At 52.6% G+C, this 17,289-nt stretch overlaps 1 protein-coding gene across 1 annotated transcript in view; it reads right to left on the minus strand.

The window, feature by feature from the left end:
• Nucleotides 1-482: 482 nt before the first annotated feature.
• MMP24 (matrix metallopeptidase 24) overlaps nt 483-17,289 on the minus strand; it is a 56,148-nt gene continuing 39,341 nt past the window's right edge. Inside the window, exons 6-9 of the mRNA XM_054392134.1 lie at nt 14,336-14,550; nt 6,661-6,799; nt 2,688-2,954; nt 483-874 (exon numbers count right to left, since the gene is read on the minus strand). Coding sequence (XP_054248109.1) covers nt 537-874; nt 2,688-2,954; nt 6,661-6,799; nt 14,336-14,550 — 959 coding nt within the window. The 3' untranslated portion in view covers nt 483-536. The remainder of the gene's footprint in view (nt 875-2,687; nt 2,955-6,660; nt 6,800-14,335; nt 14,551-17,289) is intronic.

Consider the following 17,289-nt stretch of genomic DNA (forward strand, 5'->3'; position numbering starts at 1 on the left):
TTCCCTGGATTTTGTAATAAACTAAGAAGACCTTTTAGAATGGTTCAGCATCAGAATGTCTTCTGCTTACGACACTGAATTGTTCCTGTTCCTAGATTTCATGATCTTAATTCGTTTATTATGAGACAGCTATTAAAAAAAACATGGTTCTGTTCAGAGGTGGTTTAGCTACACTGGAGAATGCTGGGTTTAACTGGGAGCACTGGTGCAGGGAACTGAAAGAAGTCTCCCAGGTCAGTTGAAACTTGTCTTGAAGACTCTGATGTTTGCAGAGTGAGCCTGTGGAGGATGGCACACCGAGACTGACGCGACTCAGGCAGTAAGAAGATCAGAGGCTTCACGCTGCAAGACTGCCTGTGGGGGTGTGGTTTTTTTTCCAGTTTTCCTGCTTATTTCAGTCCCAGGCTGTCCAAACCTTGCAGGCGACTGAAGTAGTTTTGTTTGGTAGGCTTTTGAACACTTTATTTTTTTCTCTGTTTTTTTTGGTGTCCATAGTCCTCATCAGACGAATGAGCTGAGACGTGCAGAGGGCTGTGTCATACCCATTCCTGGACAGGTCTTTTGTAGTACACAACATTTTGCTGCACCTCTTTGTTTTTAAACTGGAAGATTGTGTATACCAGGACAAGGATACACAGAGACAAAATGCAGGGGATCACAACTGCAATTGCATTGACAGTGCTAGGCACATCATTTATTGTCACCATAATGTCCACGTCGTCGTGGGGGAGGCGTCTGTCTTTGCTCCGCTCCACATCCTTCTGGTTACAGCCCATCCAGTCTTTGAGGATTGACCTGGGGTAGCCTGGCTCCACACTCAGCCTCTGGTTATCAAACTTCCAATACTCCTTCCCTTTGTAAAAGTAGGTATAAACTAGAAAAGAAAAGAGAGAGTATTCCTCACCACACCGTTTCCACAGGAGAATCACAGAGTGTTAGGGGCTGGGAGGGAGCTCCAAAGCTCATCCAGTCCAACCCCCCTGCCAGAGCAGGGTCACCTGGAGCAGGTCACACAGGAACACAGCCAGGCAGGTCTTGAATATCTCCAGAGAGGAAGACTCCACAACCCCCCTGGGCAGCCTGTTCCAGGGCTCTGTCACCCTCACAGGGAAAAATTTTTTCCTCCTGTTTCCATGGAACTTCCTCTGCCTCAGCTTCCACCACTGCCCCTTGTGCTGTCCTTGGGCATCCCCCAGCAGAGCCTGGCTCCAGCCTCTGGGCACTCCCCCTGCACATCTTTATCCCCAGCAATGAGGTCACCCTCAGGCTCCTCCTCTCCAAGCTACAGAGCCCTCAGCTCCCTCAGGCTCTCCTCATGAGGAAGATGTTCCACTGCCTTCAGCATCTTTGTGGCTCTGTGCTGGACTCTATCAAGCAGTTTCCTGAGGTCCTTCCTGAACTGAGGGGCCCAGAACTGGACACAATATTCCAGATGTGGCCTCAGCAGGGCAGAGTTGGGGGTGGCGGGGGGAGAACCTCTCTCGACCTACTCACCATAGCCCTTCTATTGCACCCCAGAATGGCACTGGCCTTCTTGGCCACCAGAGCACATTTCCAGCTCAAGAAGCTGTGCTCCTGTGAGGGTGTGCCTCTGCACAGGCTCTCTATGCTTGGAGTGGTAGCTGCCTGCACCAAGGAAACACATTCATCCAGGACATCCCAAAAACTACTGAGAAGTGAAGGTGGTTTTGGAGCTAGGATTTAAAGGAGACACCAGAGCCTTGGCCTGTGGGTGCAACTGTCCCCACAGAACACCATTCCCCTTGGCCAAAACAAGGTGTGAACAAAAATCCCACAATTAACTTTAAAAGTGGTCTGCAGGCAGGGATTTCTCACTGACACATCTGTAAATGGCAGCTCAGCATCAGCACCCAATTAACAATCCTACAGAGAGGCAGCTGCAGTGGTGCTTGGAAGAATGCTGAAGCTTTCTGTTCACCCAACCTGAGCCAGCAGATGCTGAATGAGTCCTGCTGCTAATAAAAGGCTGATGATTTATACTGTGTTCTCTTAGCACCTCTCAGCTCCCCAGATGAGTCCTTTTCCAAAGGAGAAAAGGAGAAGGGAACGGTGGTGAAAGCTTGGAGCCTCCTGCCTCTGTCCTCCAGCTTGGCTGGCTCTCACTGCAGATCTCCAGCCTAGCTTAGCCCAGCCCAGCCCTGCAGCCCTAGGTTTAAACATGGCCTCACCAGCACAAGCCCTCCCCGTTAGTTCTTTCTCCAACTGAAAGAAGAGGAAGAAATCAGAGAAAGAAACATGTTGGAAGAAGTCTCTGGAGGCCCAGCTCTCTACTCAGAGGGCGGCTAACTGCAAAGGACTTCAGGCAGACTGGAGCCTCTAAAAGAGTGACTGAGCTAGCTATAGGTAAGGAGCTATCAGGGAAATACAATTATTTCCTCTCAGTCAGGGCCCAGGAAACCTTGGGTAGGGGCTGCTGTGGCAGCAAAACCAGCAAAGGACCCTGTCCCCCAGAGCTGGCATCACAAAAGCATGATTTAGCAGCTGAGGAGAGGCATGGGTTGGGGTAAGGGTTAGGAAGGATCTCAGACTGCTGGGGCTGACAGGTGTCCATCTGACCCTAGGACTTCAGAGTCTGGATTCCTGCCCCAGGCAATGCTTGAGGCACCCACAGCACCAACCCAGCTGCCAGCCCAGAGCAGCCCTGCTGACCTTCCCAGCATACGTACAGCCTTCCTTGCTGATGAAAGCTCCTTGTGGAGCCTGGGGGATTCCTCTCCAGACAGTAATGGGCTTGGGGTAGCCTGGGTCGGTCGCTCTCTTGTCCTCGTTGTACCTCCAGTACCTGTCCCCTTTGAAGAAGTAGGTTTTGCCCACTGGCTCCCAGCGCAGAGCGGTGTCGATGCCCTCCCGGGGCAGGCAGCTCCCCAGCTCCACCAGACTGTGTGGGTAGCCTGGCTCTGCTGTCACTTCTTTAAACACCCAGTATTTGTCTCCTAGAGAGGAATGGGGACACAAGCAACACATTTGCCTAATCAGAAGGTGGTATAAATGCAAAACAGCAGCAGTGAGCTACAGTATCTTGGAGAGTTCCAGGCTTAACTGCATTTGTGAAGAGGCTGCTCCAGCCTCAGTTCATAAATCAGAGTCAGAGCGTGGTTTGGGTTGGAAGGGACCTTGGAGCTCATGCAGGCCCAACCCCCTGCCATGGGCAGGGACACCTCCCACCAGCACAGATTGCTCAAGGCCTTGAACACTTCCAGGCAGAGAGCATCCACAGCCGCCCTGGGCAACCTTGTGCCAGTCTCTCCCCACCCTCACTCTCAACAATTTCTTCCTCCTCTCCACTCTCACTCTCCCCTCTCCCAGCTCAAAGCCATTGTCCCTCATCCTGCCACTCCCAGCCCTTCTCACAAGTCCCTCCCCAGCTCTCCTGGAGCCCTTCAGGTCCTGGAAGGCTGCTCTGAGGTCTCCCTGGAGTCTTCTCTTCCCCAGGCTGAACAGCCCCAACTCTCCCATCTTGTCCTCACAGGGGAGGTTCTGCAGCCCTCTGATCATCTCTGTGGCCTCCTCTGGAGCCTCTCCAGCAGCTCCAGGTCCTTCTTGTGCTGGGGGCCCCAGAAGTGGAGGCAGTGCTGCAGGTGGGGTCTGAGCAGAGCAAAGCAGAGGGGAGAATCACCTCAGTTGTCCTGCTGCTCCCACTTCTGCTGCTCCTCAGCTCTTGTTTTGGAGGAGACGTTCAAGAACCCTTTCTGATCTACTTTCACTAGGCCAGTCATGATTTCAGAAACTTCTCTCATACTCTGTCATCCCTCAGTCAGGCTGAGGAGTTCTTGGCAGCCAGCCAGTCCATACTTATTGATCTGTTGCCTTTCACAGAATCACAGAATGGTAGGCGTTAGAAGGGACCTCCAGAGATCACTGAGTTCACCTCCCTGACAGAGCAGGGTGACCTCGGGCAGGTCACACAGGAACACAGCCAGGTGGGGCTTGAAAGTCTCCAGAGAAGGAGATTCCACAACCTCTGTGGGCAGCCTGCTCCAGGGTTCCAGCACCCTAACAGTAAAGAAGTTTTACCTCATGTTGAGGTGGAGCCTCCTGGGTTCCAGGTTGTGCTCACTGCCCCTTGTCCTGTCCCAGGACACCACTGAACAGAGCCTGGCCCCTTCTGCTTGACACCACCCTGCAGGTATTTGTCACCATTGATCAGATCTCCTCTCAGGCTGCTCTTCTCCAGACTGAACAGCCCCAGGTCTCAGCCTTTCCTCATCACACAGATCTTCCAGTCCCCTCAGTATCTTAGTGTCCTTCTGTTGGACTCTCTCCAGCAGATCCCTGTCCCTCCTGAACTGGGGAGCCCAGAACTGGATGTGATATTCCAGATGTGGCCTCAGCAGGTCAGAGCAGAGAGGGAGGAGAACCTCCCCTGACCTGCTGGCCACATTATTCCTGATGTACCCCAGGATCCTATTGGCCTTCTTGGTCATCAGGGCACATTGCTGTCCCATGAAGAACTTGAAATCCTTGTCCATGGAGCTGCTCTCCAGCAGGTCAAGCCCTAGCCTGCAGTGGTGCAGGAGGTTGTTCCTCCCCAGGTGCAGGACTCTACAGTCTCAGTCCATTGAGGGCTGACCCTGCTGACAGGAATTCAGAAGAGCAGGTGTGATGGTTCTGTACCAGGACATGATGATGTTTTCCAGCCAAGCTTCCTTGCTTACAACTTGCTCTCAAGTTCCAGAACCCTGTTCAGACCCTGTCACAGTGCAGGGAGCTAGCATGGGCCCCAGCAGAAGGTTGGTCCTTTTGTCTCTTTAGGAGACAGCTGTCCAGAAATGTGGTTTGGGAGTGACCTCTACCTGCAGAGTCCCTGCTGCCTTGCTCAAACATGTTCAAAGGGACAGGCAGGAAACTGACACTCCCTGGGAACTTAGGAGCTGACTCTTGTTAGCACATGGAAGCCAACTTCCAGTAACCAGTATTAGCTTTACACAGAGATTGTCCTGGCAAGGCCAGCCCACACTAAACTGGAGTTTAGGGTTAGAGGCTGCTTGAGCCAGAAATGTGCCCTTGTGGTCAAGAAGGCCAATGGCATCCAGGGGTGCATCAAGAAGAGTGTGGCCAGCAGGTCAGGGGAGGTTCTCCTCCCTCTCTACTCTGCCCTGGTGAGGCTTCGTATGGAGAACTGTGTTCAGCTCTGGGCTTCCCAGTTCAAGCAGGACAGGGACTTGCTGGAGAGGGGACAGCTATGGGCTACAAAGATGCTGAGGGGACTGGAACCTCTATGAGGAAAGACTCAGAGGACTGGGGCTGGAGAAAACTGAAGGGGGATCTCATCAGTGCTGAAGGGTGGGTGTCAGCAGGATGGGACCAGGCTTTGTTCAGTGGTGCCCAGTGACAGAACAAGGGGTAATGGGGAGAAATTCGAACATAGGAAGTTACATCTGAACATGAGGAGGAAATTTTTCAGTCTGACTGTGGTGGGCCACTGGAACAGGCTGCCCAGAGAGCTGGCAGAGTCTCCATCTCTGGAAACATTCAAACCTCACCTCGACAAGTTCCTGTGCAATCTTCTCACAGAATCACAGAAATGTTCAGGTTGGAAAAGACCCCTGGGATCACCAAGTCCAACAACTGACCCTACTCTGCAAGGTTCACCCCTAAACCATAGTCCCAAGCACCACATCCAAACCACCTTGAAACACATCCAAGGTTGGTGACTCCACCACCTCCCCGTACAGCCTATGCCAGTGTCTGACCAATCTTTATATACACATTTTTTTTCTAATGTCCAATCTAAACCATCCCTGGTGAAGTTTGAAGCCATTCCCTACTGCTCTGGCAGGGGGGTTCATGGATCCCAGGCATGGAGGATGTTAGGGGTTGGAAGGGACCTCTGGACAGCTTCCAGTCCAACCCCCTGCCAGAGCAGGCAGCACAGGTCACACAGAACACATCCAGACAGGGCTGCAAAGGCTCCACAGAAGGAGACTCCACAACCTCTCTGGGCAGCCTGCTCCAGGGCTCTGGCACCCTCACAGTGCAGAAGTTCCTCCTCATGTTGAGCTGGAACCTCCTGTGCTGCAGTTTCCATCCGTTGCTCCTGGTCCTATCGCAGGGTGCAACAGATCAGATCCTGTCCCCTCCCTCTTGACCCCCAGCCCTCAGCTAGTTATAAACATTTATTAAATTGCCCAGGGAGGTGGTGGAAGCCTCATCCCTGGAGATTTTTGCAGCCAGGCTGGATGTGGCTGTGAGCAACCTGCTCTGGTGTGAGGTGTCCCTGCCCATGGCAGGGGGTTGGAGCTGGCTGAGCCTTGAGGTCCCTTCCAACCCTGACAGTTCTGTGATTTTATAAATCCCCTCTCAGTCTTCTCATGGAAGGGTTGGACTCAATGATCTCTGGAGGTCCCTCCCAACCCTAACATCCTGCGATGCCTCTTGTTCTATCCCTGTGAGAAGAGACCAGCCCCAACCTCCCCACGACCTCCTTTCAGGCAGCTGCAGAGCGCGATGCAGCCTTGGCGACCCTGCCCTGGCAGGGGGTTGGGCTCAGCCTCCGGAGGTCCCTTCCAAGCGCTCCCATTGGGTGAGGCGGGGAAGTGCCTCCCCTGTGTCCCCCCCCGGCGGAGGGCCATGCTGAGGGTGCCTGTCCTGGACCCCGCAGCAGGGGGCGCTGTGGGCAGGCGGCGGCCCGCGGCCTACCTTTGAAGAAGACGAACTTGCCGTCGGAGCGCTCGTAGGCAGCATCGATCCTGGCGGGGAGGCCCTTCCAGAACTGCTCGATCTGCATGGGGTACCCCTCCTGCACCCGGTTGTTGCGCAGGCGCCAGAACCAGCGATCCTGAGGGAAACCCACAGGCATCTTCAGAGCAAGGAAGGAGGCTGGGTGGCCAACAGCCAGCATTCCTAAGCCCTGCCTAGGTCCCCTACCCATTACAGACAGAAGCCGTGGTGCAGACGGCAGCTCCAAACCCGGCCCCACTGTTTCCAGAGAGGGAAGGTGGGAACCAAAGAGGGAAGAAATTGATTGCTGGTGCTGCAAAAAAGGGGGAAAGAAGGATAGGAAAAAGGAGAAGGGGGAAGCAGGTCCACAGTTAGGAACAAACTCGTGAATGACCTCTTGGGTCTGACCACTCTGGGCCTGGCACAGCTGCTGCCCAACAACCAACAAGGCCATCCCAGTGCCAACTACCAACACAGCCATCCCAGTGCCAACTACCAACACAGCCATCCCAGTGCCCAACTACCAACACAGCCATCCCAGTGCCCAACTATCAACACAGCCATCCCAGTGCCGAACTATCAACACAGCCATCCCAGTGCCCAACTATCAACACAGCCATCCCAGTGCCCAACTACCAACACAGCCATCCCAGTGCCGAACTATCAACACAGCCATCCCAGTGCCAACTATCAACACAGCCATCCCAGTGCCCAACTACCAACACAGCCATCCCAGTGCCAACTATCAACACAGCCATCCCAGTGCCCAACTACCAACACAGCCATCCCAGTGCCGAACTATCAACACAGCCATCCCAGTGCCAACTACCAACACAGCCATCCCAGTGCCCAACTACCAACACAGCCATCCCAGTGCCCAACTATCAACACAGCCATCCCAGTGCCGAACTATCAACACAGCCATCCCAGTGCCCAACTACCAACACAGCCATCCCAGTGCCCAACTACCAACACAGCCATCCCAGTGCCCAACTACCAACACAGCCATCTCAGTGCCCAACTACCAACACAGCCATCCCAGTGCCAACTACCAACACAGCCATCCCAGTGCCCAACTATCAACACAGCCATTCCAGTGCCAACTATCAACACAGCCATTCCAGTGCCAACTATCAACACAGCCATCCCAGTGCCCAACTACCAACAAAGCCATCCCAGTGCCCAACTAACAACACAGCCATCCCAGTGCCAACTATCAACACAGCCATTCCAGTGCCCAGCTACCAACACAGCCATCCCAGTGCCCAACTACCAACACAGCCATGCCAGTGCCAACTACCAACAAAGCCATCCCAGTGCCCAACTAACAACACAGCCATCCCAGTGCCAACTATCAACACAGCCATCCCAGTGCCCAACTACCAACACAGCCATCCCAGTGTCAACTACCAACACAGCCATTCCAGTGCCCAACTACCAACACAGCCATCCCAGTGCCCAACTATCAACACAGCCATCCCAGTGCCCAACTACCAACACAGCCATCCCAGTGCCCAACTATCAACACAGCCATCCCAGTGCCAACTACCAACACAGCCATCCCAGTGCCCAGCTACCAACACAGCCATTCCAGTGCCCAACTACCAACACAGCCATCCCAGTGCCCAACTACCAACACAGCCATCCCAGTGCCAACTACCAACACAGCCATCCCAGTGCCAACTACCAACACAGCCATTCCAGTGCCAACTACCAACACAGCCATCCCAGTGCCCAGCTACCAACACAGCCATTCCAGTGCCCAACTACCAACACAGCCATCCCAGTGCCCAGCTACCAACACAGCCATCCCAATGCCCAACTACCAACACAGCCATCCCAGTGCCCAGCTATCAACACACCCTTCCCAGTGCCCAACTACCAACACAGCCTTCCCAGTGCCCAACTACCAACACAGCCATCCCAGTGCCCAACTATCAACACAGCCATCCCAGTGCCCAACAACCAACACAGCCATCCCAGTGCCAACTACCAACACAGCCATCCCAATGCCCAACAACCAACACAGCCATCCCAGTGCCAACTACCAACACAGCCATCCCAGTGCCCAGCTACCAACACAGCCATCCCAGTGCCCAGCTACCAACACAGCCATTCCAGTGCCCAACTACCAACACAGCCATCTCAGTGCCCAACTACCAACACAGCCATCCCAGTGCCCAGCTATCAACACAGCCATCCCAGTGCCAACTATCAACACAGCCATCCCAGTGCCCAGCTACCAACACAGCCATCCCAGTGCCAACTACCAACACAGCCATCCCAGTGCCCAACTACCAACACAGCCATCCCAGTGCCAACTACCAACAAAGCCATCCCAGTGCCCAACTACCAACACAGCCATCCCAGTGCCAACTACCAACACAGCCATCCCAGTGCCCAACAATCAACACAGCCATCCCAGTGCCAACTATCAACACAGCCATCCCAGTGCCCAGCTACCAACACAGCCATCCCAGTGCCAACTACCAACACAGCCATCCCAGTGCCCAACTACCAACACAGCCATCCCAGTGCCCAGCTATCAACACAGCCATCCCAGTGCCCAACGACCAACAAAGCCATCCCAGTGCCCAGCTATCAACACAGCCATCCCAGTGCCAGCTACCAACAAAGCCATCCCAGTGCCCAACTATCAACACAGCCATCCCAGTGCCAACTATCAACACAGCCATCCCAGTGCCAACTATCAACACAGCCATCCCAGTGCCCAACTATCAACACAGCCATCCCAGTGCCAACTATCAACACAGCCATCCCAGTGTCAACTATCAACACAGCCATCCCAGTGCCCAACTACCAACACAGCCATCCCAGTGCCCAACTACCAACACAGCCATCCCAGTGCCCAACTATCAACACAGCCATCCCAGTGCCAACTACCAACACAGCCATCCCAGTGTCAACTATCAACACAGCCATCCCAGTGCCAACTACCAACACAGCCATCCCAGTGTCAACTATCAACACAGCCATTCCAGTGCCCAACTACCAACACAGCCATTCCAGTGCCCAACTACCAACACAGCCATCCCAGTGCCCAACTATCAACACAGCCATCCCAGTGCCCAACTACCAACACAGCCATCCCAGTGCCAACTATCAACACAGCCATCCCAGTGCCAACTATCAACACAGCCATCCCAGTGTCAACTATCAACACAGCCATCCCAGTGCCAACTACCAACACAGCCATCCCAGTGTCAACTATCAACACAGCCATCCCAGTGCCAACTATCAACACAGCCATCCCAGTGCCAACTACCAACACAGCCATTCCAGTGCCCAACTACCAACACAGCCATCCCAGTGCCCAACTATCAACACAGCCATCCCAGTGCCCAACTACCAACACAGCCATCCCAGTGCCCAGCTACCAACACAGCCATCCCAGTGCCCAACTACCAACACAGCCATCCCAGTGCCCAGCTACCAACACAGCCATCCCAGTGCCCAACTACCAACACAGCCATCCCAGTGCCCAGCTACCAACACAGCCATCCCAGTGCCCAACTACCAACACAGCCATCCCAGTGCCCAGCTATCAACACACCCTTCCCAGTGCCCAACTACCAACACAGCCTTCCCAGTGCCCAACTACCAACACAGCCATTCCAGTGCCCAAATATCAACACAGCCATCCCAGTGCCCAACTATCAACACAGCCATCCCAGTGCCCAACAACCAACACAGCCATCCCAGTGCCAACTACCAACACAGCCATCCCAATGCCCAACTATCAACACAGCCATCCCAGTGCCAACTACCAACACAGCCATCCCAGTGCCCAGCTATCAACACAGCCATCCCAGTGCCAACTATCAACACAGCCATCCCAGTGCCCAGCTACCAACACAGCCATCCCAGTGCCAACTACCAACACAGCCATCCCAGTGCCCAACTACCAACACAGCCATCCCAGTGCCAACTACCAACAAAGCCATCCCAGTGCCCAACTACCAACACAGCCATCCCAGTGCCAACTACCAACACAGCCATCCCAGTGCCCAACAATCAACACAGCCATCCCAGTGCCCAACTATCAACACAGCCATCCCAGTGCCAACTATCAACACAGCCATCCCAGTGCCAACTATCAACACAGCCATCCCAGTGCCAACTATCAACACAGCCATCCCAGTGCCCAGCTACCAACACAGCCATCCCAGTGCCAACTACCAACACAGCCATCCCAGTGCCCAACTACCAACACAGCCATCCCAGTGCCAACTACCAACAAAGCCATCCCAGTGCCCAACTACCAACACAGCCATCCCAGTGCCAACTACCAACACAGACATCCCAGTGCCCAACAATCAACACAGCCATCCCAGTGCCAACTATCAACACAGCCATCCCAGTGCCCAGCTACCAACACAGCCATCCCAGTGCCAACTACCAACACAGCCATCCCAGTACCCAGCTATCAACACAGCCATCCCAGTGCCCAACGACCAACACAGCCATCCCAGTGCCAACTACCAACACAGCCATCCCAGTGCCAACTACCAACAAAGCCATCCCAGTGCCCAACTATCAACACAGCCATCCCAGTGCCACCTATCAACACAGCCATCCCAGTGCCAACTATCAATACAGCCATCCCAGTGTCAACTATCAACACAGCCATTCCAGTGCCAACTATCAACACAGCCATCCCAGTGTCAACTACCAACACAGCCATCCCAGTGCCAACTATCAACACAGCCATCCCAGTGCCAACTACCAACACAGCCATTCCAGTGCCAACTATCAACACAGCCATTCCAGTGCCAACTACCAACACAGCCATTCCAGTACCCAGCTATCAAGACACGCTTCCCAGTGCCCAGCTACCAACACAGCCATCCCAGTGCCCAACGACCAACACAGCCATCCCAGTGCCCAACGACCAACACAGCCATCCCAGTGCCAACTATCAACACAGCCATCCCAGTGCCCAACTACCAACACAGCCATCCCAGTGCCAACTACCAACAAAGCCATCCCAGTGCCCAACTATCAACACAGCCATCCCAGTGCCAACTATCAACACAGCCATCCCAGTGCCCAGCTACCAACACAGCCATCCCAGTGCCCAACTACCAACACAGCCATGCCAGTGCCAACTACCAAAAAAGCCATCCCAGTGCCCAGCTACCAACACAGCCATCCCAGTGCCCAACGACCAACACAGCCATCCCAGTGCCCAACTACCAACACAGCCATCCCAGTGCCCAACTATCAACACAGCCATGCCAGTGCCCAACTACCAACACAGCCATCCCAGTGCCCAGCAACCAACACAGCCATGCCAGTGCCCAACTACCAACACAGCCTTCCCAGTGCCCAACTACCAACAAAGCCTTCCCAGTGCCCAACTACCAACAAAGCCATCCCAGTGCCCAACGACCAACACAGCCATCCCAGTGCCCAACTACCAACACAGCCATTCCAGTGCCAACTATCAACACAGCTATTCCAGTGCCCAACTATCAACACAGCCATCCCAGTGCCAACTATCAACACAGCCATCCCAGTGCCCAACTATCAACACAGCCATTCCAGTGCCAACTATCAACACAGCTATTCCAGTGCCCAACTACCAACAAAGCCATCCCAGTGCCAACTATCAACACAGCCATCCCAGTGCCAACTATCAACACAGCCATCCCAGTGCCCAACTATCAACACAGCCATTCCAGTGCCAACTATCAACACAGCCATTCCAGTGCCCAACTAACAACACAGCCATCCCAGTGCCAACTATCAACACAGCCATCCCAGTGCCCAACGACCAACAAAGCCATCCCAGTGCCCAACTATCAACACAGCCATCCCAGTGCCAACTACCAACACAGCCATCCCAGTGCCCAACTATCAACACAGCCATCCCAGTGCCCAAATACCAACACAGCCATCCCAGTGTCAACTATCAACACAGCCTTCCCAGTGTCAACTACCAACACAGCCATCCCAGTGCCAACTATCAATACAGCCATCCCAGTGCCAACTATCAACACAGCCATCCCAGTGTCAACTACCAACACAGCCATCCCAGTGCCAACTATCAATACAGCCATCCCAGTGCCAACTATCAACACAGCCATCCCAGTGTCAACTACCAACACAGCCATCCCAGTGCCAACTATCAACACAGCCATCCCAGTGCCCAACTACCAACACAGCCATCCCAGTGCCAACTATCAATACAGCCATCCCAGTGCCAACTATCAACACAGCCATCCCAGTGCCAACTATCAATACAGCCATCCCAGTGCCAACTATCAACACAGCCATCCCAGTGTCAACTACCAACACAGCCATCCCAGTGCCAACTATCAACACAGCCATCCCAGTGCCCAACTACCAACACAGCCATCCCAGTGCCCAACTATCAACACAGCCATCCCAGTGCCCAAATACCAACACAGCCATCCCAGTGTCAACTATCAACACAGCCTTCCCAGTGTCAACTACCAACACAGCCATCCCAGTGCCAACTATCAACACAGCCATCCCAGTGTCAACTACCAACACAGCCATCCCAGTGCCAACTATCAATACAGCCATCCCAGTGCCCAACTATCAACACAGCCATCCCAGTGCCCAAATACCAACACAGCCATCCCAGTGTCAACTATCAACACAGCCTTCCCAGTGTCAACTACCAACACAGCCATCCCAGTGCCCAACTATCAATACAGCCATCCCAGTGCCAACTATCAATACAGCCATCCCAGTGTCAACTATCAACACAGCCATCCCAGTGCCCAGCTATCAACACAGCCATCCCAGTGCCAACTATCAATACAGCCATCCCAGTGCCCAACTACCAACACAGCCATCCCAGTGCCAACTATCCACACAGCCTTCCCAGTGCCCAACTATCAACACAGCACACCCAAGGGCACAAAGGAGCTATTCAATATCCCAATGAGCAAAGGAACTCCCTCCAGACATGAGATCATTAGTTAAATCCATAGTGGATGCTCAGGGATGAGCAAGTGCAGAACAGAGCCTGTGAGACCTCCCAGACACTGCCCTAGCCTTCAGCTGTTTTCAGATCAGGCATTTTCTGCAGCTGCTTTGGTTTGCCCAGTGAATGACCTCCCATGTGTCCCTCTCCATGTTCACAGCCATTTGGCATTGAAAGCTACAGGTATTTGGGAATGGAACTTGGGATTTCCATATTCAACACACTCTACCGTGGGCTATTGAGCAAAGCCTCTCTTTCTACCCTGTTGTAGTTTAAAAGCAAGGTTGACTCAAACTCCCCAAGAGGTTCAGGCAGATTGAGTGCTCCCTGAAGCCCAGAGGTTGATGCATGGCAGCTCTGGAGGTGATGAGGCTCAGTCCCTGGTTAGGTACTGGTATTGCTTTCTGGCTTTACCGGTGGCTTGATGGTGTCTGAATTCCAGTTCACATATTGGTTCAAAGGCTGCCTGAGTTTCCAAATGTATCTTGTTTGTTGTTTCCAAATATCCCAGAGCCAACCTGCTTACAATTCTTTCTAATCTGGATCATTCAGAACAGTTATTTTGACAGCCAGTTCAAGTCTCATTGCCACAGAATTAATCTTTCCCACACCTATTAATCTTTTCCACCAATAAAGCTAAAGGAAGGCTCACAGGTAAGCAGCAATTCTTAGTACCTTGAAAACAAACATTTCTCCTCTAAAGAGAGCCACAGTGTTAAAGTTGCCATCACAGATGTTTGGTTTGGAGCCAGGAGGAGATGGCCTGTCACCCAGGGGAGGGCTAGGAGGTCTTGGCTGCCTCTCATGTTTCCTTTCTGAAGTGGAGTGAATTCTGCGAACAGGAAGAGTCGGTAAAGGCCTGGTCGGCTCCAGGGGCTCAATGGGAGGACCTAGGAGTGAAAAGAAAAACAAGTAGCAAAGTGGACACATTGTCTGTGCTTCCCTCACAGGTTTTAAAGGGCAAGAAGCTGGCTGACAGGGCACTGAGAGGAAGTTACACACTGCTTATGCAGAGCTCGTCCCCTGGAGATGGGGACCACAACCAGATGCATCCACACAGGCAAGATGTCCCAAAACAGGTAAGTAATAAGAACTAAGGCAAAGACAGTATGGTTTTGAAGGTCTGCCCAAGGAGGCTGGTGCTAAAGGGGAGGAGAAGCCACACCAATCACATTCCCAACTGAAAGGTAATAACCCTTGAGTAGAATTCTCTAGTACACTATTAGAAAAAAAAAAAAACACAACAAACCACCAAAACCCCCAAACCTCAAACCAAACCACAAAAAAACCCACAAAAAAAACCAACCCCAAAACAAAAAACAAACCAGAGCAAAACCAGAAAGAAAGGTTAGGGTGTGAAAAATAATGCTACAGTCTAAGGGGAATTTAGAAATTAGGAAGCAGTTACTTTAAGTCCTGGTTTCTGCTGGGACAGAGTGAGTTTATTCCTAGTAGCTGCTACAGAGCTGTGTTTTGGATTAGTGTGAGAACAACATTGATATCTACTCTTGTTACTATGGTTTGGTTTAGTTTAGTTTAGTTTGGTTGGGTTTGGTTTGCTTTGCTTTGATTTGGTTTAGTTTGGTTTGGTTTAGTTTAGTTTAGTTTGGTTGGGTTTGGTTTGGTTTGCTTTGATTTGGTTTAGTTTAGTTTGGTTTGGTTGGGTTTGGTTTGCTTTGCTTTGCTTTGGTTTAGTTTAGTTTGGTTGGGTTTGGTTTGCTTTGCTTTGATTTGGTTTAGTTTGGTTTGGTTTAGTTTAGTTTAGTTTGGTTGGGTTTGGTTTGGTTTGCTTTGATTTGGTTTAGTTTAGTTTGGTTTGGTTGGGTTTGGTTTGGTTTGCTTTGCTTTGGTTTAGTTTGGTTTGATTTAGTTTAATTTGTTTTAGTTTTGTTTGGTTTAGTTTGGTTTAGTTTAGTTTGGTTTGGTTTAGTCTAATTTGGTTTAGTTCAGTTATTCAACTCTTCTTACCCCACCTCACATTTTTTGCCTTCTGATTCTCCTCCCCATGGCAACCGGGGATGTCCCAGGGGTGGAAAGACAGCCCCACCACTTGCCATGGACTAATCCACGTTGTACTGGAAAAGGGTGAAGCTCCAGAACATCTGCACTGCATTGACACAATGGCATCATTGCAGGGGGCAGCACAGCAGGAGAAGCTAAACACAGCATCCTTGCAGCTAAACTGAGGCAGTGTGGTCTGGATGATCAGGGAGGGAGGTGGATGTGAACTGGTTGAAGGAAAGAAGTCAGAGAGTTGTGGTCAATGGGACAGAGTCTAGTTGGAGGCCTGTACTAGTGGGGTCCCTCAGGGGTCAGTACTGGGACCAGAGCTGTTCAATATATTCATCAACCACCTGGATGAGGGCACAGAGGGCACTGCCAGCAAGTTTGCTGCTGGCACCAAACTGGGTGGAGTGGCTGACAGAGCAGGGTTGTGCTGCCATTCAGCCAGACTGAGAGAGGCTGAGAGCTGGGCAAGGAGAAATGGAATGAAGTTCAACAAGGGCAAGGGGAGAGTCCTGCACCTGGGAAAGAACAACCCCATGGAGCAGGATGGGTTGGGGAATGACCTGATGGAGAGCAGGGAAGGGGAAAAGGCCCTGGGGGTCCTGGTGGATGGGAGGATGACCATGAGCCAGCAATGTGCTCTGGTGGTCAAGAAGGCCACGGGCATCCTGGGGTGGATTAGAAGGGCTGTGGTCAGTAGGTCAGAGAGGTTCTCCTCGCCCTCTACTCTGCCCTGCTGAGGCCACATCTGGAATATTGTGTTCAGTTCTGGGCCCCTCAGTTCAGGAAGGACCTCAGGGAACTGCTTGAGAGAGTCCAGCACAGAGCCACAAAAATGGTGAAGGCAGTGGAACACAGAATCACAGAACAGAATCATAGAATCAGTCAGGGTTGGAAGGGACCACAAGGATCATCCAGTTCCAACCCCCCGCCATGGGCAGGGACACCTCACACTAGATCAGGCTGTCTAGAGCCTCATCCAGCCTGGCCTTAGACACCTCCAAGCTACAGAGCCCTCAGCTCCCTCAGTCTCTCCTTGTAAGAAAGATGTGAGCCCAACCCCACCATGGCCACTGTACCATGTCCCCAGGTGCCATGGCCATACATTTCTTGAACACCTACAGGGATGGGGACTTCACCACCTCCCTGAGCAGCCTGTTCTAATCCCTGACCACTCTTGCACCAAAGAAATTTTTTCTAATCTCCAACCAAACCCTCCCCTGGCACAATTTCAGACCATTTCCTCTCATTCTACCAGCTGATACTAGGGAGAAGAGCCCAACCCCCACCTCACTGCAACCTTCTTGTATTTATGGATCAGAAAATTATGCAATCATAGAACCATAGAATGGTTTGGGTTGGAAGGGACCTGCAAAGCTCATCCAGTTCAACCCCCTGCACTCAGCAGGGACATCCTCCACTGGATCAGATTGCCCAGAGCCCTGTCCAGCCTCACCTTGAAGATCTCCAGGGATGGGGCCTCAACCACCTCCCTGGGCAACCTGTTGCAGTGTTCCACCACCCTTCTGGTGCAGAACTTGTTCCTCACATCCAATCTCAATCTGCTCTGCTCTAGTTTGAAGCCATTGCCCCTGGTCCTGTCCCTGCAGGGCTTTGGGAGC

Source organism: Indicator indicator, chromosome 24, assembly GCF_027791375.1.
Source record: "Indicator indicator isolate 239-I01 chromosome 24, UM_Iind_1.1, whole genome shotgun sequence".
Taxonomy (NCBI): Eukaryota; Metazoa; Chordata; class Aves; order Piciformes; family Indicatoridae; genus Indicator; species Indicator indicator.